The sequence below is a fragment of the Xiphophorus hellerii genome, chromosome 16, assembly GCF_003331165.1.
Source record: "Xiphophorus hellerii strain 12219 chromosome 16, Xiphophorus_hellerii-4.1, whole genome shotgun sequence".
NCBI lineage: Eukaryota > Metazoa > Chordata > Actinopteri > Cyprinodontiformes > Poeciliidae > Xiphophorus > Xiphophorus hellerii.
This window is the reverse complement of record NC_045687.1, coordinates 14,742,273-14,765,585: the sequence shown is the minus strand read 5'-3', so window position 1 is coordinate 14,765,585 and position 23,313 is coordinate 14,742,273. Positions and strand designations below refer to the sequence as shown.

At 38.4% G+C, this 23,313-nt stretch overlaps 1 protein-coding gene across 1 annotated transcript in view; it reads right to left on the bottom strand.

Annotated features, from left to right (window-relative positions):
- LOC116734998 (trinucleotide repeat-containing gene 6C protein-like) overlaps positions 1-20,388 on the bottom strand; it is a gene marked incomplete at its 5' end in the record, with an annotated part of 42,997 nt that extends 22,609 nt beyond the window's left edge. Inside the window, 3 exons of the mRNA XM_032586575.1 lie at positions 7,616-7,975; positions 19,128-19,149; positions 20,347-20,388. Of these exons, the coding sequence (XP_032442466.1) occupies positions 7,616-7,975; positions 19,128-19,149; positions 20,347-20,388 (424 nt within the window). The remainder of the gene's footprint in view (positions 1-7,615; positions 7,976-19,127; positions 19,150-20,346) is intronic.
- Between the last annotated feature and the right edge of the window lie 2,925 nt (positions 20,389-23,313).

Below are 23,313 nucleotides of genomic sequence, written 5' to 3'. Positions count from 1 at the left end.
CTTGTTTACATATCCCCTCACATGTACACATAGTTTGCATGCAAATATGGCAACTATGTCACAACTACATGAGGGAAGTGACAATATTTGTGTGGCACCTCTTGTTTTCAAGCTTACCACAATGCTCGCCACTACATAAAAGGGAGAGAGGATATGGTGAGAGAGCAGGGAGGGAGGAGGGAAACAGGGCACTGTGTTTCTGACACACAGCGCTGTCGTTCTGTATCGTCTCTCTCTGCTGTAAAGTGCAGGACCGCCATTTTCTCAGTACTGAATGAGAGCCAAAAAACCTCTGATCTACTGTCTGCAGCTCCACTACTGCTTCGAAAACACACACATCTCGCTTGCAATGATAAACGCAACACGCAGCAACTCAACGCTCACTGCACACTCGAAATGCACTGTCGCTGCAGCTGAAATGGTAAAAAGTAGTCATTCAGACTGTACGTAGATACAAGCTGCCAAAACAACGCAGGAAGATGGATAGAAGAGAAAAACAGACAGGGAAAAAAAAAGAGGACAGACAGCAGTAAAATACCTGTGGAGAGGTGCCTCCCAACCATCCTGCAAAGAGCTAGGTTTTGTGCAACGCAGCGACCATCCTTGTCTCAATATGTCTGCTCGGCTCGCCAAGCTTCTGAGGCTCATTTCTGAAATGCTGCCAAGAAGTTGCACAGCTCTTGCACGGCATGAAACAACCCCCATCCCACCTCCTCCACACCTTCCTTCCTCCCTCACCCGTCTCGCTACGTCCCTCCCACCAACACAGCTTTGGCTGGGTCTGTCCTCTTCTATCGACTCCCTCTGGCTTTATTTATATCGAGTTCTATTCCTGTCCTGACGGAGGATATTCTCCCTTTCTGGAAAAGCAATGAAACATGACTGGTTGGGGGAGGGAAAGGGATTGTTGGAGAGGAACGGGGTAGACTTTCATAAAGTACTCTCAATCAAATAGAAAGAAAACATAGAAGAGGACACTTGTACCTCTCCAGGCTTCCCCTCATATCTTTCATCCATTCAACACTGTCGGTGACTAAATATTTGGCTCTGTCTGCAATTAGCACTGCCGCCCACAATGGAAAGCCTCTTGTACAGCAGCAGCAGGCAAATGACGGCAAGTGAAACCTCTTAAAAGCCCACTCTGGATTCGGGAGTTTTGTTTTCTTGCATTTGCACATGCTTGCTTATGGAAAAGCATATATCAAACATGAAGTGAGGCTACGCTGAGATTTTAAAAGGAAAAATCTGCTTTACTATGACGTAATCTCAACATAACTCACAGTAAAGTTTTGGATATCTGTGAGCAGATTACAAATAAGGCACTAGAGCTGCAACGAAACAGACAATAAAGAGAAGTACTAAGAAAAATGGGTGGTGTGGACAGGAGGAGGACATGCAGGTTGATAAAACAAGGAGAGCAGGGGGCCACTGGATCAACGCTGCTATTGTTTACAAATTATCCTGGCATCCTCACAACACAACAATAAGTCAATGTTTGTTGGAAAACAGGGTCCTATTATGGTCGTGGTTCCACCCCTTCTCCTGTGCACTATGGAGACCCAAAGCATGATCAGATTCTGGACCCATGGTCAGTCTGTTCTGTTTTGATTTGGTCATGTATTTCGGATCATTTTCTATCTGAAACACTGATACCTCATTGTCAGTGTTTTTTGTAAAATCAATATGATTTTTTCTTTAGATGTCTTGATATTTCAAGAGATCATGACACCATGCACTCTAAGAAGGATCTTAAGATATTTGGGAGATTTAACAGTGGGCATCATCACCTCTTGGCTACAGCTCCTTAACAGTGTTTTCTTCTACCTTTTTTCATATCGTCCTCAATTTTCATAACTCCCAGACAAATAGAGATCACCCTACAGGCTTGTTATTCAGAGCTCCAGTTGTTTTAGACATTTTAAATTACTGCTGCAATTATTGCTATAGATAAATTGAGTTGAGAAGCTATTTTATTATTAGACGTTCCCTGAAGTATGAAGACAACAAACATATGGCTTACTTGAAATGTATGTTCTCTTGTTTTTTCCCCCATTTTTGGTTGTAGCTAAAAGATACAGGGCTTTTTGTCATGTTTTATTTACAAATCAGAGAAACAACTAAAAATAAAGTAGAAATTACTAAAATGCTTTAGCGACGTTTATTTTATACGACTTTTATACGATAGGCAGCAATAATTGCACAGATTTACATTTTTTAGAATAATCTTAAAGAATTGCTCTCCAGGATTGTTTTGGCTGAAATATTCACAATATATATATAGTGGGAGGGAGAATGGTAGTTGAGCATGATAGAAAGGGCTGTAAGATTAAAAAATGAAAGCCAGAGATGGAGGTTTGGAAACAGAAGTAGGAAATAATCTAGAGGGACAGTATGAGCCTCAGCTGTACTGTTCCTGGCTTAATGAAGTCCCCGAAGGGCAGAGAGACTAGATGGTACAGAGCTGACAATGCATGCCGCCTGCCAGATGAACATCCTCCTGGATGGGAACATACAAAACTCCCAAAAGAATGTACTGCCTCTTTGTCAGATGATTAGAAAGTTCACATTGAGTTGATGTACTACAGTCCCCCTAACGATCAATTAAAATGCGACCTTTTAAGAATGGCTTGATTTGATCGTAAAGCAACATCACAACACACAAGTCACTTACTGAAATATGAAGTATAACAGCTTACATGCATGAATGAGGTAAAATTACTATTGCGGTTGAGAGCCATAAAGTGAAGCCCATATTTAACACTAAATTGCTGCTGCAGTTCTTTGAAGCGGGCTAACCCGTTACAATTTACCATTAAAACTGAAGGCAGTATAACAGCGACTTTATCAAAATACAGCTCCTTCAATGAGTACTTATATTAGACTAATTCATTCAAAACAAAGTAGTGTATAACTGAAGGGGAGGGAAACAGATATAGTGTTTTCAATATTACTCACGCATCCATTTAGAATAGGCCCTTCTTAGTTAATACGTTTTTTTAATTAGTGTTGTAATTGCACCTTTCCCTGCATTTACAACTGCAAGCCTATTGGTCTCTACCAGCTTTACATTTGTGAAGACTGAAATTTCTGCAGATTCCTCTTTGCAAAATGATTCAAGTTGAACTGGACTTTATGGAAAGAGAAGGTGAACTGAAATTTAAAGGTGTTACAACAGATTCTGAATTAGATTTATGTCTAGATTTTGATGGCTCACATGAAAATAATTTGATATAAACCATAATATTATAGTGTTAGTTGTATGTTTAAGGTCCTCCTTAAAGATGAACCTATGTCCAGGTTTCAAGTCTTTTGCAGGTTTTACAAAACTGCTGCCAAGTTAAAAAGAGGATGAATATAAATGTCTGCACTTTTTATACTTTTATTTGTAAACAATTTGAAAATACTGTCATTTTCTTTCCACTTCCCAATGTGAAACAATTTTTAATTTAAGGATTACATTAAAATGTGTGTTTTGAACATGACAAAGTCTAATGAAAAATCCTATGCATTCTTTATTGAAGAAATTTTTCTATACATTCAGTTTCAGTACATTCTGTTTGACCTTAATAGAGTCTCATCATAACATTAAGAAAAATCCAAAGGATAACAGAAGGATACACTGTGTCATGAAGAAACTACACAACTCAGACATCTGGACTTCATGTTCTCCTCTCTGTGTTCTTTCTCTCCTCAAGGCCCGTTCTCAGCATTCAAGTTAAAATTAGCTCTCTTTTATACCTCCTCAACATTAAAGTGCCCAGGGATATGGATTGTTGGCTACGTAAAAAAAAAAAAAGGCAACATTGGAAAAAAGTCTAGAATCACAGGAAGATTGGCATAATATGGAATGTGCAGTCTGACTAATAATGCCCACCCCAAGGGCAACTAGAAAGTGTGCAAGTTGTTGGTTTTTTTTTGATACATTGGAGATGGAGGAGGAGAATGCGTGCGTCAGAGACGACGAGGCTTCGCAGACAAAGTCAGGGGAGGAAAAAGCTGAGAGAAAGTCAGCCAACAAAGAAAAACAGAGAGCGCAAGTGTCGAACATTTGTGGTTAACACAGAGCTGATGTTTAATCACATCACAAGACATCCCAGACCTCTTTGAGGGGATTCCCAAGGCTCTTTTACGACATGATCAGCAGACTTAAAGAGTACATCAAGTCTATCGTGTATGTACCCTCTTCTCCAGCAGACAAGCTATTAACACATTAGCGGCACAGCTCTTGCACACATCGAGGCATGTTTACACTGAGAAGTCTTTTTGTTGTTCTGTTGTATCGGCAGCTCCCCGCTGGTATATAAAAGTCGTTAATTATTTTACAAGCTATAAACAAAAGCGTTTTACAAATGCAAAGGCGGTTAGCTGTAAATCCTTTCAGCAACGCCACAAACACATTAAGACAAGAGCTGAGAGTTAAACAAAACCAGTCAAAGTGAAGCTACGAACATAGGTTGCTTCACTGCTAAACAAAGACAATGAGAGAAGCATTTTCTCACATCACTTTTGAAAGACAACCAAATTTAAAATGATTTATAACAGAGAGACCACATCATGGACAGCAGGGCATCTGGACATTGACTCAAGGTCTTGGCCACCTGGTGGAAGGTGAGTCACAGACTGAGCCTTAAGTCATTTCTTGTAACAACATCTCTGATCACTGCTAGAAATAAAAAGCATCCCCATAGAAGAATGTTGTTGCCACTGTCATAGAGCTGGTGTGTTCAATGTCTAACAAAGCATCTTCCATGTAGGTCAAACACTATAAAACATCTCATACACCCTGAGCCAAGAATTCAGAGTTCAACTAACATGCGAAAGGAAATGACTTCACTGCAAAACACAGAGAAAATGGAAGAAACTAAATTTCTTTGTGTCTTAAAATTAAATGGGCAGATTTAACATCTAAAATCCTTAGCATGAAATTCAATTATCAAGCAAAAACACTAAGACTCCACTGTTTACAGGCCGTCACACCAGATTAATACTCTATGACACACAAGTCCCTCTGATCTAGGAGGGAAGGAAATGTTTGTGTTTTCTTTTTGCATATAAATACACAAGAAACGTTTATCAGATTGGCTTTTTAAGACAGCCACATGTAGCCGGATAATGAAATACAGAGTCAGGCAGATGGAGAGAAAAGTGGAAAGGAGGGCAATGAATGGAGCCAGTGTGTTCCTACTGTAGAATATCACCACTAGCTCAAAGAGAGGAGGGGACCATCTTTCTCTCTGCTGTGTGACCAGGATGTGACTAAGGCGATATTTACCTGTAGGGCTAATGCTGCATATTTTCAGTAGCAAGCTTATAAGACTGATTCAGGACGAGCAGTCAGAAACAAACAGAGTTGGGCTCATTGAAAATTCTGTTTTATTGGAGGGAAGCTCCTCGCAGTCGGTCTTTAGTTAGGAAAGTAGACTTCTCTCTATCCCAATGCAACACGTCGGTTCAAAGACGCACAGAGAGCAAAAGCAGAGCCGAGCTGGGCTGCCAGAGAGGGGTGGAGAGAAGCAGCAGCTTTTACCGTAAGCTATGAGTCACTTCAGCCCACAGACCTGGACCTCTGCCACTCTGGCTCTCTACTTCTTTCTCTGCTTCTCTCGGTCTCACCGAGGCAGCGGGCCAAGTAGCTCGTTCCGTATCGCTCCTCCTCCCAAACAGGAAACACTGAAGCTCAGAGCACAGTACGAGGGTGTTAATCAGAGGAAGGAGGAGGAGGGAAGAGCGACGACGAGAGGGAAAACATCTCATCGCCATGTAAATAAATCTGCATTCACAGAATCAGAGGAGGAGCTGAGTGATGCCCTGAGACAGTTATAGAGAATTAAGCTGCATCACTCACATGACGCAAAAGGAGCTGAAGGATCTTCATCAACACCAGATAATTATTGGTAAATAATTGACTATTATCACTTGGAAAAGCATGAAAGCAACAGCAAGGAAAACATACAGAGAGAAAAAAAATAGCCAGCTGTGTTTACTTTTCATCTACCTCATCCCCGTTTCTAAATCCCAGCCTGGCAAAGTGAGGAATAAACAGTGGCCAGCAGCACCTGTGATCCAAATGTTTCTGTGGAGTTTAACAAGAACAAAACCAGAGGCAGAGTGGTAAACAAAACTAAAACATAACACATGGCACAGCAGATGTAGTCCAAGAAAAAACCCAGCAAAGTTAAATAGAAAGAGACCACATATCAATAGAGAGTCACTGTCAAAATGTTGAGAGTTTAATCTCAGGCACAAAAATGCATCATCAGGGAAATAAATTAGCGCAAACTACTGTCAAAATGCAGGTAAATGTATGAAGTGGCAGGTAAAAGTTAATAAACCCCTAAGTCACATTGTCTGCATTGAAATATTTTGCTCTGCTGTTATAATATCTGTTGCTCAGATATTTTGCAGAAATGTATCTGAGCAACGGCTAGACTGCTGCTAATTCCATTATCAGTAGAAGAGGAACAAACTCATAAAGTGGCAATTAATGTGACCAACTCAGATGAGGCTCCGCTACAGACCAACAGCCATCTGGGAGACACCTGAGTACAGCTGTGCTGTGACGTTAGATATTGATTATGACATTCAAAACAAAGCGCCTAGTTTACAAAAGAGGAAAATAACTCTCACTTTGACGTTTATCCACAAATGACAGACAAGAACCACAAAAAACAAACACGCTATGATGCCAAACCATCAAAAGAAAGTGGAGGGGAGCTAGCATTAGCCTGCCGTTTCCTCAAACCTTTCAGTGTGTACAGTACCTCAACACTGCAAGATGTGAACTGAAGATGTTTTGCAGGTTTATGTGCCAATTAAGAGTTATATAGTTGTGTAGAAATAAATAAAAAGCTCAAAGCTATGTGTATTACGTTTGAATAGTTGGAAATATAATGTAGCTTTCAAAAATCCAGCTTGGGGCACAGAAGACCAGATAGAGAAGCAGAAAATCAGTCACCATCTTCAGCTAATGAAATGTGTGAACTTAAGTTCCCATACATGTAAAGCACAAATCTTTCATTATATAAATGCATGCTATTTAAAAAATGCTTACAAAAAGGCAGATTTTAAGAAGCTTTAAAATAACATTCAATTAATTCTCTTAAATGTGTGTTATTTAGCTATAAATCTGTTAAAATTTTACTCATATGATTCCAGAAATCTTTCAGATGTAACTGTGTTAATTCTTTTAAAAAGAACAAAAAAAAGTCTCTAAAAAAGATTTTAGAAGATGTTACATTTCTGCTCTTACCAAATTAATAATAGATGACCATGATACCTTTAAAATAAATGTCCTTTTTAATTTATATCCCAAAAAAATATTAATCAAAAATGTGTGTGAAGTTTTAAGTAGCTGGCATGTCTTTATTTAATTTTAAATTAATTAAAATTAATTTTAATGTTCACTTAAAAAAAATAAATAAAAAAGTTATTTTTTGTTGATGATGACAGCTTTAAGAACTGCAAAGAACGGGATTTTATTCCACGTCCTCTCACAATGAAAAGAAATTGACGATTCAGAGTAATATTCTATTCTTACACAGCAAGCATCATTCTGCAAGCTTATGCAGTATTTACTAATAGCAGAGGAGGAGATTTGTCAAGTGTCTCTGCTGACCTGTGGGCAAGCTGGCTGAGGAGGAAGAGGTACAGGATGGAGAGGGGTTTATGGCTACTGTTGATGCTGCAGATTCACTAGTGTCGGGATATCCCGTGGTAAGGAGAGGCAGGGTCCCGGGAGGCAGAGGCTGGCCCCTCTTCAACAGCTGCTTCTGCTCCTGCTGGCGGAAGCGCGGTGGCACCTCTCTGGGCAGGTAGCGCTGCTGCTGCTGCTGCTGCTGCTGCTGGAGCAAAGTCTGCGGCTGGCATCCGGAGGGGGCGCGCTTCCCATTTCCACTGCTTTGGGGTATGGGTGGGATGGCACCGGGGTTGGCGGGGAGAAGAGGAGGGGTGGGGTCGAGCTTGGCAGAGTCTGGCACTGTGGAAGTGGGGCAGGGAAAGTGTGAGTTAGAAGGAGGGAGTGCAAATATAGGATGAGCGGGTTAAAGGAGCGTTAGCCATAGACAGAGTTGCTGAGCACATACACGTGTCAAAATACTACAGACAAAAAGCAGGATGTTGGCTGTAGCACAACTTTGTTTACTATAATATCTGATGGTCAAAACTTGAAAAAATATTAATGAAGAAAAGAATTTAAGTTAATGCTCTTGCATACTTTTAGTGATACAGAGCCTTTTAACTTGTTGCAACCACACACTTCAAGGTATTTTATTCGGATATTATATCATAGATACTATAATTTGACAACACAAATTAATTTATAATTGTGAAGTGAAGCTTTTAAAACAGGAAAGTATGTTTTGCATTTGTATTTAATCCCTTGTATCAATACTTTATAAATCCACCTGCTCACATTTCTGGATATTCATCATTTTATGGATAGGATAGGAGACTTGAAATCACTTATCAAGTCTTGCAATAGGATTTCAGTTTGATTCAGGTCAGACTTTGACTGGACCATTTTGACAATATTTTTTGATCTGAACTATTTCGCTTTAATTCCAGCTGCAGATATCAAGAGTTTTTGTGCCGTTAAAACATATTGGAATTTCTTTTACAGCATTTCTTCTAGGACAGTTTCATCTGTCTTCCCATCAACTATCCCAGATTTCAACTACACTTAATATTCTGCATGTGGGCCCAAAAAAAACTCTTTTTCATTGAATGAGAAGCTCTCTTCCACATTTTGTGTCCCCTACATGGCTTGTTGCGAGAAACTGCAAACAGGAGCTATTCTTCAAGCAGATCAAATTTGTTATCCTGTTCCTTTTCTATACTCCAGTTAAAAAAGGGTGCTTTCTAACATGTGAAAATTTTCAGTATGTGCAAGAACTTTTACAAGCTCTGTATTTTCCTGCATGTTTTGCAAAAAAAACAAAACTTTTAGCACAGCATTTCTTCACTGCCTTTTTATTTTTTTAAAAAAAAAGTTACAATTGAGCTATTTACAACTATATACAAATAGGATTTTCTGAATCACAGACCAGAGGATTGTAATAATCACATTGTGGAAATGTAAATCATATATACACACTGCCTTTGGGAAAGACTGAGAACGCTCACTGCCTGATATGCTGCCTGTTCACAGATTAAAAGTGATAAATAGGTCAAGTACCAGATAATGGACTTAGACCTGCTTGCTTCATTATTGTGTGTTATTGTCTCCACCAGGACAGAGTTTTAAAGAGCGCCCAACCCCATCAACATAAGCTATTCATACTTTGTGGCAGGTTATAGCCCCGGAAACGATTACCTCTCGGCGCATGACCAAAGCTGTTAGTTATCAACCGCTGCCGTAGCTGCTGAAGTCAAGTGCTCATGTCCCACTAGCTTCAGTTACCCCTGGCAACAGAGCTGGTCTTTCCGTCACCTCTGACAAACCATTTTAATAGCCTATACTCAGAATAGCTACGCTTAAGAACAGCCGGTCTGTTTCTGCTCTCTACAGACTCCCTAGGGAAATAAGCACCTTTTTAACTTCTAAAACCTCCTTTATGTTGGCAAACTAGATGTGTCAACCTGTTATTTAGAATCAAGCAGGTAATGTAAGGCAGCATCGCATACGTCCTTGAAATTGTCAAAAGCATGTAATGTTTACAACACTCTAAACAAACACCATTTAGATAAATATAAACGCTTTTCATAGAAAGCATTTTAAAGTAATAATCTCATCCTGCTAGTTCAGAACTCTGTAACCTTTGGAAATGATGCATAATTAATTCATGAGCAGTTCCTCCTTTTTTATGAGTAATGTCCTTTAAATTCACTTCTCAGAGCTTTAAGATTTGTGTAAGCAGAGGTCCAGTCAGAGGTATAAGTCATCTAGGGTTCTGAAACTGTCTTTTTTGAAAATATAAACCATAAGGTTTGAAATAAATAAAATGTACATTTATTTCTCAATAGCGATCTAATGTGATGTCTCAACATGCTGGGAACAGGCCTAAAAGTTTCTGCTTTTTCTTTCTTCAAAGCCTTTCAATCATATTTGGAGCATGCAAAATAAATCAAAATCATGTGCAAAAGCCCTGTGTTTAATAGTTGGAGAGTAAAGTTAATAGAAATGTGATCAAACCAGACCTCTAATCAGATAATTATACTCTGAATGTACCTCGTTTCCTTCAGGATTTCTCTTAAAGCAAAAGTTGTTTTTGTTTCCGTAATTATTTAATTCCTAAGATAGATTAATACAGTTACTAATAGTTACTTATTCTGTTGGAATTAGTATTGTGATTCTGAAAATACTTTTTCTTTATTTTTTAATCAAACAACTCTCATTTCTTCCTGGAAAGTATGCAACTGAAGTGCAACAACTAAGAAAAATATTTTGCCCTTTACATGGATTTTTGACCACTAAAATCCATGACTGGTGAGATAAATACTTCTACTTATTCATTATTTTCTGAAAATATTTATTATTATCCACCAGTTCCCACCAATCCCTTTTGTTGTGTCTCCACAATTTGTTGCTCAAACGTTCTAAAATTTTCTATTAACCCCCCTTTATCAGAGCAAACCTGCTACTGAAATGGCAAGGTAAACAGTAGCAGGAAGAAATCATCCTGTTGGCTCAAAACAAACTCCATCTCTCACATTAGAAAGTCACGTCAAGAGGTATGTTTTAAAATATGAACATAACTTATTTAAATGAAAGTTCAATATTAAAGGGACTATGAAGCATTAGGCTGATTTAAAGTCCCCTGCAGGCTAATTTATAGTACAATAATGCGTAGCAATGAGGTTAAGGGTCAGCATTAAATCATTCACGAGGATCAACTCGGGTTACCAAGCTAGCCCTGGATGGAACACATTATGGGACACAAAGCACAGAGGGTAATCGCCTCAGAGCATTTCATTACATAATGGAGTAATCTGGTAAAGTAAAATCTAAAAGGGATGCAGAAAATGTGTTTAAAACCTATGTAGGCTGTACTTGTGAAAACCCAAACATCAGCTGATCGGACGTAATGCGCACCGAGCCAAAATGGTAGTTGAGTGCTGGCTGAGGAGGGGAGGGAAGGCGGCTTTGTGAAACCAACAAGCAAAAAGGAAAAGAAAAAAAAAAATTTCTGCGGACTAAATGAGTTACAAAGAGCAGCGCTCTTCGCCATTGGCTGCCATCCCCAGTCTGTGCAGCGAAGCGGTGAATAAGTTGAGCACATGCGGTCCGCCAGTCACATACAAAAACAAAGAGTTATGTAATGCTGAGGCCCACGTTGAGGGGAGAGGGCAACATGGTGCAGTGGAACATGCAAACAGGGACCCATGTTTACTGATACATGAGACCGAATTCCTTTCTACTGATGTGTCGGTGCCCATCGTGGTTATGTACCGGGGACGCATGAGAGGAGGGGATTCCTATGTTTCTGCGATATATGTCATTTCTTGCTTCTGGATCCGTCTGCCTCTCACTGCAGCTCAGGAAATCTTCATATACTCTTGTGCTTCATCCCTCCCCACCTTTGTGTGCTCCCCTCTCTCCTTCTCCTTCATTCCCACCGACTATTATCCTCTTGTCTTCATAGCAGTATTAAGGCCAGCAGATGGCTGCAGTAATTCCAGGTCAATTTGCTGGCTTTAAGAGGTGATTTCCTAATAAAACAAGAGGACTCTGGGATTGCGCCACGAAGTATTAGTTATGGAGTCGACTGTTATACAGTTGGAAATCTCTGATGGATGACGTAGATCCTTCTGGAAGCTGGGAGGAAGAGGGGGTTGGGGGGAAGCGACTGAGTGCTCTGTTGGCCAATCGGGGAAAAGAAACGATGAGGGACAGGGAGGGTGAACGAAAGAGAAAGCTGGCGTACAGGAGGAGTGGAAGGAGGCAGAGGAGGGAGGATAAGCGATGAAGAGAACAGTGTGTGCATGAAAGTCCCCCCCCCCCTAGTGTGCTCCTCTGTGAGCTCCCGTCTCACTGCCTGAAACCAGCTTGGCTCCAAATCCGCTTACAATTAGACCACTATTTGTCCTTAGCATGTTCCACTGCTGTGATTGCTTCATTTCAAAGAGCAAAACACACGTCTTGCACATTAAGACACACGAATACGATCAAACCGATCATCATGAGTGTTACGTTATTAATGAAAATAAACGATCAATCAGAATAAAAACAACACACTAGTGGAGGCTGTAACATATGAAGTGTGCGTCTCCCAAAGCCACATTTAGCTTAAAAAAAAAATTAATTAAACTGAAATGGAGTAAAGCGAGAGATCAGAGTGAATCTCCATGACAGCCTATTTGCAAAAACACGGTCCTCAGCTGTGAGGCTGCACAGGAGAATTCCCAGTTCATCAAAGATGCACATCAAACGTTGGCCTTGGGGCTGTGTGTGCTTCACGAACAGGAAGACATCTCATTTTCAACTTTTAAAGGGATCCTAATTTTCTGAAAGAGAAGATGATAGCAAGATTGCCTGAGTGTTTAAGACTTTGTATTGACGCGGGAGAGCGGGGAGTCTGAAGCGACATCAAAGAGTCGCATGTAGAGGGAAGAGGGGCGGGAAGCATGAACGGCTCCACAATTTCCTGAGTGGATGTCGCAAATAGGCCACATGACCTTGAAGATGAAGGATACCCTCTGTGGATGGGCTTACGAGCGAATGTGAAACAGAAAAAAAATGGTATGAGAAAAGGAAGAAAATGGTATGAGATGCAAAATGTAAATATGTGCGTCTTTACATATTTACAAAAGTAAACAATACACTGGAAGTAAAAGTATCATCTACAGTTGAGCCCAAAATTATCCCAACCTGAAAGATTTAATACTAAGACAAAACGTTCATCTCTGAAAGAAAATGAAAAAGACAAATGAAAAGACAATAACACAATGTGAAAGAAGGGCAATTTGGGGAAAAAATACCTTTAATTTAATTTAAAAATTATCTGTAAAAATTATCCACCATTAATGGAAACAGTGATATTACAGCAATCAAAGACTTTTCATGATTGCTGAGCAGATTTCCACTGATACAATAAAAATATAACTCTGGTGATGAGCTTCAAGTCTTTTGAGGTTGGGAGAACTCCTTGCCATCACCCTAATCTTTAGCTCCCTCCTCGAATTAAAGTCAAGAATATGAAGTGGTAATTCATATTACCACTTCATAATGGTAATATGAATTCCATTCAAAAGAACCATGTAGATAAAAACAGAATTATTTTACACCTGCATATGCCAGGGTTATGAACATTTCTGGACTTATTTGTAGTTATTTTTACAAAAATCACCTGTGTCACAGTAACCAGCACCCCTAAAAGTCCCTATAAAATAATGCAACTAAAGTACATTTTCTACATATTTTTTTAATTACTTCAAATAGACCAAGCTATGTTTATAGGGGCATGTTGTGAGTAATTTGTAACTTTTTCTTGGCACATTTATTTATTTTTTATAGGGTTAGGGTTTGAGAAATGGGAGAAACCAACACAGAAATGGCTTTTCTATGAACATCTCAGTCTCCATAATTAAATCCTACAGACACCTGAGGGGTGAGTTGGAACAATACGAGAATAAGCAGGACTCTGGAAAATCTTTAGGACCACACATTTAAGAGTTTGTGCAAACAGGAATGACAATAGGTCCCTCCTCTCTGAGTGTTAAAACCTTGCACATTGTATTAGGAAAAGACCAAGTCTTGCTCCAAATGGGGTTGTATTGACAGCAGTGGTACTATAATTGCGCCACTGGGGATCCGGGTGACATGGGATTCTTTTCCCCACTGAATAAATATACTCCAGTTAAAAAAAAAAGGGTGTTTTCTAACATTTTCAGGAGATTATATGATTTTTTAAAACGTCTTCAGCAGAGGTGCCAATACATGTGGCCAGCAGCGTATATAACACTTTCGCTGTCAAGCTGCAACGGTAAATCAGGATAATTGAAGATAACAAGAAAATAGAGACGTATGCTTATCAAATGGCTCATTAAAAAGTAGAGGAAAAGCATCAAATATTGATGAGGTATTTAGAGGCTTTCATCTCCATCTTCCATGGGGCTTTAAAATATGAGCAGCAAACCTCACCAGAGTAGACTGGAAGATTTAATTACAACTGAATAAATGTGACACAGTGGTTCAAATGGAAACCCCTCCCCTCGTCATATTTCACACGGTGACTAATGCTATTCAGAGCAATTAATATCTACCAGAACACTCAGTGTAACTCACTGTTATATAGGTCAGACTTTCAAGTCTTAACTATACCTGAATAGCTCAACACCATCACTCACACCAAAATCCATCTCTGCTTCTAGTGTGTCTCAAAATGTAGTTTTTTTCTTTTTACTTCTGCAGCTTTACGGGTCAGAGAGGCTCGTCTAAAAGACCCCTGCTTACAAAAGTCAGGTGCAGGACAGAAACAAAACTACTTTCCTGGAGTCATCACTCCCCTGCTCGTGCCCTTTGTGCCGACAGCTGTAGGCAGCGCAGATTCCTCTGTGTTTTGATTTAGAAGAAGCGAAGCATGAAAGAGGCTGGAATGTCCTGTCCTCCTGACCTGCGCAGCACCTGCTGGGCCTTACACCAACTCAGGCTGGAATAGGAACTTCATACAAGAAACTGACGGCAAGAAATTTTACTTGGTATTCTCTACATTGTATAGTAACGATTTAACTTTATTTCTCTATTTCAGTTTAGGATAATTTGGTACTCAAAGTTGAAAAGAATTAAAAGACTTGTGCAATATGATGACAGTAGGAGCAAAACCACAGATGAATCCATCTGTTACTCCAGTTCTTCTACGAATATAACATTTATTACACAACTGATTCCTTTGTTTAGATAAGACATGGGGAAGGGATCAGACAGTAATGATAACAAAAGGTCATCTTGTATAAATCCCATTTTCATCACACCACTCTATGTCAAACATAAATAACTGAGTGTAAGTAAGATAATAGGAAATGTTAAACTAATTGGCTATGAAATGACAGCTGTAGATTCACTTTCTAACAATGTTATCCATGGCAATATGTAAATGTGTGCCTCGATGTGTCTGCATGTTTCACTCTTCCTTTTGATGATCGCATTGAACTCTGGAATAAATAGAGGAATGAAGCTTATTAAAACCTAGAAACAGGATGCAGTGTAGATTGTTACGCCATGCCAGTAGCTGCTGGGATGCTGACCTATAATGTCGCACAACAATAGAAGATGGATGGGAACAAACACAGCAATGCACTCACTTCACTATTGTCGCAGTCAACCTTTTCATTTACAGAAGTATGTTGTCACCCAGCAGTAAACAATGAAATTAAATTTCAGGACCAAATATTATGAAAGCAATACAAGCCAGCAGAATAAAATCATATCCTGATGTTTACCAGCAAACCATGGGACTGTATATGATAGCCGAGCATAAAGTAGAGCACACTTGAAAAGTGGAATGGTTTTCTTTAATGTATTTTTTTTTTCTAACAAATAAAAATTGTTGAAATGGTGCACATCTCAATTTGCTGCATCTGCACCTGCAAGTCGTTTGGGGCATGTCTCCACTAACTGCACATTTACAGACAGACGTTTTGCATATTCTTCTTTGCCAGTTCAGTCAGATGAAGAACAACTGAGATAAACAGTTTTCAAGTGTCATCTGAACAGAGCTCCTTCTTTGACTGCAGCAATGCCATTACTCATGCTCCTTCCTAAAGCGCTCCTTAGGTCTCTCAGTTAAGGTGTTTAGCCATTAGTTAGCAGTTTTGCAGTTGTGTCAGATTCTTTCCATTTTATAGTGACATGTTCGACTTTATCCCTAACCTGTCTGCTGTGCTCCTTGGGCTTTGAGATGTTCTTTGTTCTCTAACAAACCCTCTGAGGCCTTCAAAGGACAGATGTATTTATACTGAGATTTATTAACACGCAGGTGGACTATTTTCTTAATCTGTGATTTCTGAAGGTTATCTGTTAGACTGGATTTTATTCAACAGATTAAATGTGGCTGAAAACAAAAATGAAACAGTGTTAAATACTTTGTTTAAAACATAAAATTGAAAACCAGGCGTTATATTCCATATGCACAACCTTTGTGTTGCTCTGTCACAGCATTATTGAAATTTGTGGTTGAAAAGTCAAATTACCAAAGAGTAAACTCTAAAAAGTATACTGTATATAGTTTAGCAAAACACCAAATTACTTCCTTCTTTTTGACTTCATAATAAGAAGCAAAATAAAAACCATCAGTTGATTACCGTAAATTACCTAATAAAGTGTTGACAAGGTATGCAGAAGCCTGTTAACGATGCAGGTGTGTGAAAACATGGAATAAACTAAAACATGCAGAACATTAGGACCTGAACACTGGGGATAAGGATTGTTGTGCAACGATAAATTCTGCAGCAGAAGCTAATGAACAGCAATTAGTTCAATACTTCAGATAATGTTTGAACTCATGTCAACATCTTGGGCGATTTGAGTGTTTTTGGAAAAACAGCAAGTAAGAAAAAAGATCTATATTTGACTGTTACATTAAGGGACTGGAACAGAGAGGCAGCATGTGTTTGCATGTCTGTTACAGAAGTGGGCCAGGAGAAACAACCCACAACGGGCCCCCTCAGCTGTGTCGGCAAACAGGAAACTGGAGTTCAGTCTCAGTTTCACGTAGCTCCATCTGTTTCTTTTGCTCTTGCACACAGTTTTTTTCCTGCTCCCTCAGATCAACCTGAGCCCCCACGTTTCAGCATTTACCTTCTCTTTGCTTCACTCCAAACAGCAAAAATTTATTTCAACCTTTTCCTTGCAGCCCTCCCTTTCTTCTGCTCCCAGGGTGGGCCTCTCTGCCAGACCAGACAGGAGATGGAAGCGGTTACATTATTAAGATGCTTCGGGTGCTGCTGAAAATCTCCAGAGGATGGATGCATGTTTATTCATCCCCCACACTTTCCTCATTGTCCTAATTAGCTCCCAGTCTACCCTAAATTACTATCACAAACAATCTATATTTTTAAGTTGCTAGTCCAAAATATAATTGATCTTCAAAAAATCTGTCTTTCCTCAAGGTTTAATGTTTTTCTAAATATTATTAGTGCTGTGTTAACTGTAAAAACCAGGCTATGGCTAAAGATTACATTAGTAAGCGAGTATTTGATGATTAATCAAGTAATCGGATAGAAAAAAAATGGCACAGTCTGCAATTTTTTCATTTAACCACTTAAATGTTTTAGTACAATATTAAAAATACATAAAAATTAAAAATAATTCAATTCCTTTTTTAAATAAGACAAATGCTTTGTCTAAAGGTACAGCTCAACCCTTTCTGCAATTGACTTGTTTTTATTTTTGGATTAACTGGTATGTAATTAGACAGCAAAAAATAAATAAATAAATATACATATACACATGTGTTGTATATATATATAGTATAAATACATCTGTCCTTTGAAGGCCTTTTTTTTAAGTAATTTGAAACAGGTGAATCTAAAACTATGCCAGATGAGGAGTTCTGGCATAGGTTTGTTTCGTACAATTTTAGCTTAATTACTGTTTTGATGGTGTTGTTCTTACATCAAATGTCATGTTTAAACTATACTCCGGTTAATTATTCGATTACTAAACTAGTTAATTATTTCAATGATCAATTATTCAAAATTAATCCAATTAATTGTTTCAGCCCTTGTAACAAAGTAATGCAGAACATGGTCTTGCATTACTGGCTTGATACAGGTTTCTGGAGTAGCTTAAGTAACTTCATGAAATAATCTGTGGAAGAAATGCTGCAATTATTCCTGCATTGTAAGTTTTTTCTTAGACCGTATAGATTGGAGGGCATCATATAAACTACAGCTGACAGAAAAAAAAATCCATTCAGCTCCAGCTTTACAATACCCTGGATTAGTGGACGCAAGATAATTAGGGCCAATTTAATAACAAGTGAAACCGTATCAGTAGAAGTAATAATTGGAGCATTCTCTGTTTCACTTGTCATTTGGTCTCATTTTGACTCTCACAAACATTCACACAAACGTCTTCAGTATTACATAATATCTATAGGGCTTTATCCTGAGAATGAGACTTTGTATCTAAGTAAGATTACATAAATAAATACAAAAGTAAATCATTATATTATATAAATCAAATTCAATCATTAAAACCATTAACCATTTCCTCTAACATAAAAACAATTCTAATATTAGGTCATGACATGTTGTGCTTCTCTCAGCCTAGTTTTTCAATAGTTATTTACTAGAGAGAGGCCTTTATTTGCTTGAAAGTTGTAATATAACATAATAAGGGCACAAATAAGATTTCTCCAAGTTACAAAATCAGAGTTTTAACCACTGTAACAAACACTTGTCTGAATGGTAGAAAATTACAACATTCACCGCTAATTTTGTTGTATTAATGCCTTGCTGTTAACAATTGCCTAAAGGTCTAATCGGATTTTTCTCCCCCCGTCTGTCCTGAAACAGAGTCCAGCTCCAAACATGCTTGCTCAGCCCAATAATATGATTTTCTTTCTTTCTTCTTTTTTTTTTACAAACACTGGCCTGAGGAGACAAAAATAAATATTTAAGCTTTAACAGAACTAAAGTTCAAAACCTGCAAGCTAAGTCCAGTCTTCACAACGTCTTTGAAGGTAATTCCCTTTATGCATTTGTATTGTTTATTACTTGATTTATTTTTCTTTTATTCTGAGATTCTTTCTCACCTTCATTCTCCTAGGTAAGCCTGTGGAGCCAACAGGGAGACCTGAGGAGGAGCTGCATCATCCCTACACTCCTTATTAGTGTTGCATGGGCACCTGGCTTCCACATTCAGCTCAGGTGGTTCAGACCACCTGGCTCCAGATATTTTCATTGTCAACTTAAAATGTTTCACCTTAATTCAGCTTCATTCTTTTTATTCTCACACAGCAGAGATAAGAGATCAAACAGTGGCTCTCTGGGATTTTAAAGCACCTCTATCTAAGGAGACAAAAATACAATTTCTTATCCTTAAAATAAGTTTGCTTCTTATTTACAAAGATCTCAAAGCAGAAAGCATAGTAGACTAAGTTTTTCATGTGTAAAGACAATAAAATTTTGCTCTAAAGAGTAACAAGACAGGCTTATGAAACTAACTAAAGTCAAATTCAGACACTTACCTTTGGTTAACTGTTCTGTGGTCTGTAACAAAAGAGAAAACATGAATGAAAATTTGACCTACAATACTAAAATACAAATATTTCAAAGAATTGGATTTATGCAAAGCAGAAAGGCAAGTGTGACATTTACTGTCATGTTCACATTAAGTGTGATAGGAGCCTAGAGGCAACAGGAAAGAGAAAAACAGAAAAACATCCAGAATGCCAGGTGGACATATTCCAACATATTTCTTTTTTTTGTTTGTTTAATTAATATTACATTCAAACATTATTATGTGCTTCTTTAAAAAACAGGTAGCAAATTATAAAGAGTTTGTCTTTCATTTTATCAAAAGAAAATCAACCCTCTTGGTACAAGAGCTTTATAAAAGAAATATAAAAAGGGGAAAATATAAAAGAGGGTGAATACTTTTTACAGGCATTATAGTAATACATGATGAGGGAAAATGTCTGGACATTACACTGTACTTAAAATGCAACTGTTACAAGTTATGTAGCTGTAATGAACCAAAGACTTGAGCAATTAATAAATAAATGAAAAGAAACACACACTGTGTAACAAGAGATGTGATGCAAAACTTAAATGTCTTTTTTTCCCAAAATGATGGCATAAGTTTTCTAATTAAACTACATTTTACACAAAAAAATTATACTTAGTTTAACTTAATTAATTCACACCACCATAAATGAGTTTTGTGGAGAAATATTTAATGAGTTACTCACTCTATCTGAATATGGCTGATAAGTCAGTGGAGCTAAAATGGTCTGACCCTGCATTAAACTGAGGTCTTACTATGGCTTATAATATCAGATTTTATTAAACAATAAGTAGAAACAATTAAAGCTTGAATACATGAAGAGACTTTATGTTAGTAGTGTTATTAAAACTTGTGTGGCACAACAGGAAGCTTTTCAGTCTGGGGTTTTTCAGGCTTTTGATGGAGGAGTGTGCATGTTTGCAGCTCTCTCTGTGCACAGCGTGTTAGGTTATACGGTGACTCTAAACTGACCTTAGGAGAGAGGCTGCGTGCATGCATAGATGTTTTCTAAAACCCTGCAATGGTCTGGCGATCTGTCGAGGTTATACCCTGCCTTTCAAAAGATGGGATAAGCCTCAGCTTCACTGAACGGGATTAAGTGAGCAGGAAAAAAAAGCTGATGAATGAATAAATGAGGGGAAGAGACACAATTCAAAACAGAACTTGGACTGGATGCTTACCTTTTTCTGTGCAGCTTCTTTCTTTTTCTTCTCTTCTTGTTTTTTCTTTTTCTTATCTTCCATCAAATGTTTTTCTTCTTGTGTTTTTGCTTCTTTTCACAGCTAAAATATATAAAGACAAGAAAGAACAAAATTTATTCTTAACCACCTGCTGTGTTGACAAGTTCTTCACAGGACACCAGAAAATACCAGGGGTGTGCGTAACTTCTTTCTTACATTTTACATGATGGAATCAACACATTTAAAGCATATTTTACTACCTCTGGTAATTAAGAAAATGTCAGAAGTTGATGACAGTCAACGACACAAGCACAGCTTCAGACAGTTGTGCCTTTACAACCAGGAAAGAGCCTCTAAGCTATTTTTGTGAGCTCGAAAATTCAGCAGTTCAAACTGGCTCTTGTTGTGAATGAAGTTGTGGGTGGGCACCATTTCAAAAGGGACACATCAGACTGGTCAACCCACGGCTGACTGTCTCAACAAACACTAAGCCTGACAACCACACACACTGGGTGAGAAGTTAACCTGCTCTGTATTGGCTGCAGGCTCAGTCAGTGAGGACTTAATTTGCACAGTATACTTTCTGCATGTTGTACAGACAAAAAAACAAACCAAAAAACCCCAGAAAAAAAGCATCCACACCTCTGCCCAGAGACATAAATGCAATGTTAAGTGCAGCCTTGCCAATGAAACAAAAATAGTTGCACAGATGTCAGATTTTGAGCTGCATATTCAATTAGGTGGTTGCACTGTTGAGTCTCAGCGTGTTGAGTTCACTTAGCGACATTGTCCTTTTCTGTTCTCCAAGGTAAAATCAGAAGGGCTGGTTTTAATTCACCACTTGAGCTGATTTTTCTTTTCCAAAGCAATTTTCTGTAAACTGTTTACATATAATTTTACTTTGTTTTTTAGGACTGATAGTGGAAAGCTTTACAGCCAACACAGTGCTCCTAGTCTTTATTTTACATTCATTCTGGGGAAATCCACAGAAACAACTCATATCACCATTTGGGGTTATTGACATTAGTCAACCTTGCTGCTTGTACTGAAAATGACCTCAATAAGCAGCTCTAAAGATGAAAGTGCTACATTGTCGATTCACATTGAACGATATCCAGAGCTTTAAGTCATTTCCAGTCCAGAATCTATACTGCAAAATGGAAAAGTAAGGATTTTTCACATTTTTTTAACATATAATTTAATAAACAAAATAAAATGGGTTTCTTTTTCTATCTCAAACCCTAAAATGTGGCATTGTTGAAGAAACCAGTCTGGTCTTCTACCAAGACCGCGCTACTGCAGGCGATGATGACGTATGCCACTGCCTGGCAACAGGCGCTCCCAGAGGTCCCAGTGAGCAGTCAGGTGGAGACAGACAGCGCCCTTCAGCGTGGCGCTGAAGTCAGTTTCCTCCAATCGTGGAACTGGGCAAAGTAAAACAGATTCAGCTGTTTTACTTAAGTTTAGTTTTGTGGGAACTTTACAATTCTCACAAAACTGTATGTATATGTATTACTACAAAAACTAACAATTATTCAGCTTCCAGATCAGACTTTCCAGCAAATTATTTAATATCCCTTTAGGATAAATTAAGTATTTTTGAGTTTGAAATGTTGACTAATTCTGGGAAAACATTTGCTTAAATGAAATCAACAAATTACAAATTTTGTTGCAATATTGATAAAGGAGATATCGCATAAAATATCATCTTATGACCTTTAACTAACGCTAAAATAAAAGCAGAAAATGGGAAACCATGGGGAAAATTTTAATTTCACATCCATGCACTTTTGCTGCTTATCGGGAGCAAAACACCTAAAGCGCTGAAGTGGCAACCAAACAACAACAGATATGGTGTTCAAACTGAAATGATGGAGGGTTTAGATAAATTTGCCCCTCACCAAATTAGACGCATTGCATTTTGATCCCAAGCTTCCCCCATTTGATATCTGCAAACAAAATATTTTGCCATTTTAGTTTGGAATGTTTGCCTCATCTACAATTGCAGCCAATAATATGGAAATGTCTCCCATGTTCAACTCTGAACTCTGATCAGAGGATAAGCTTTTATTTACCACTCAGTTTTTTTACAACCCAAATAAATAAAGAAATACAGAAGCAAAACAGAGAACAACCTGTCAGGTAGCTTAGCAGTAAAAAAATAACCAGCAGATTTTTGAGGTCAAAAATAATAATAAAAAAGTTTCAATCAAGATGAAAAATTTATGTACCAAAAAAAGCTTCAAAATCACTTGAAGACACAGGTACGTTGGTGTTATCCCAAAAGCTGCGTAGTAACTTTTGTTGCCACTTATGCAGAGGAGAGCTGCTACTCATACCCATCAACAGTTTTTTTTTAAAGCTGCAACAGGTTGATTTAGCACCTACAGCTGCAATACTAAATATAGCTGCCGTTGCATCAGTGAGGCTTTTGTCATGTAGGCAATAAGTGAGATGCTCCAGTTAATGTGAGCTGCTGTCCTCCGCTGACCTGGGAGGACAGTCAAAATGGGTACAGTTAAAGAAACTTTTGCTCGGGGCGTGCCGTGGTGGCGTAGGGCGTAGCACGACCCGTATTTGGAGGCCTCGAGTCCTCGACGCGGCCGTCGCGGGTTCGACTCCCAGACCCGACGACATTTGCCGCATGTCTTCCCCCCTCTCCTTCCCTGTTTCCTGTCAGCCCACTATCATATAAGGGACACTAGAGCCCACAAAAGACCCCCTGGAGGGGTAAAAAAAAAAAAAAAAAAAAGAAAAGAAACTTTTGCTCCTCAAGCAAGGCTGAAAGATTAAACCATTAAATCGTAAACATGTGTATCAACGGGAAGAGTGAGCATATTTAGAGCTTTACTGATTGCCATACAGTGATGCAGTACATTTTCTACCTTTTGCCAAGTTACAAAGACAAACTGATGGATGATTTGCAATATTTTTTACAAATACACATATGGTTGTACCACTTTTGTT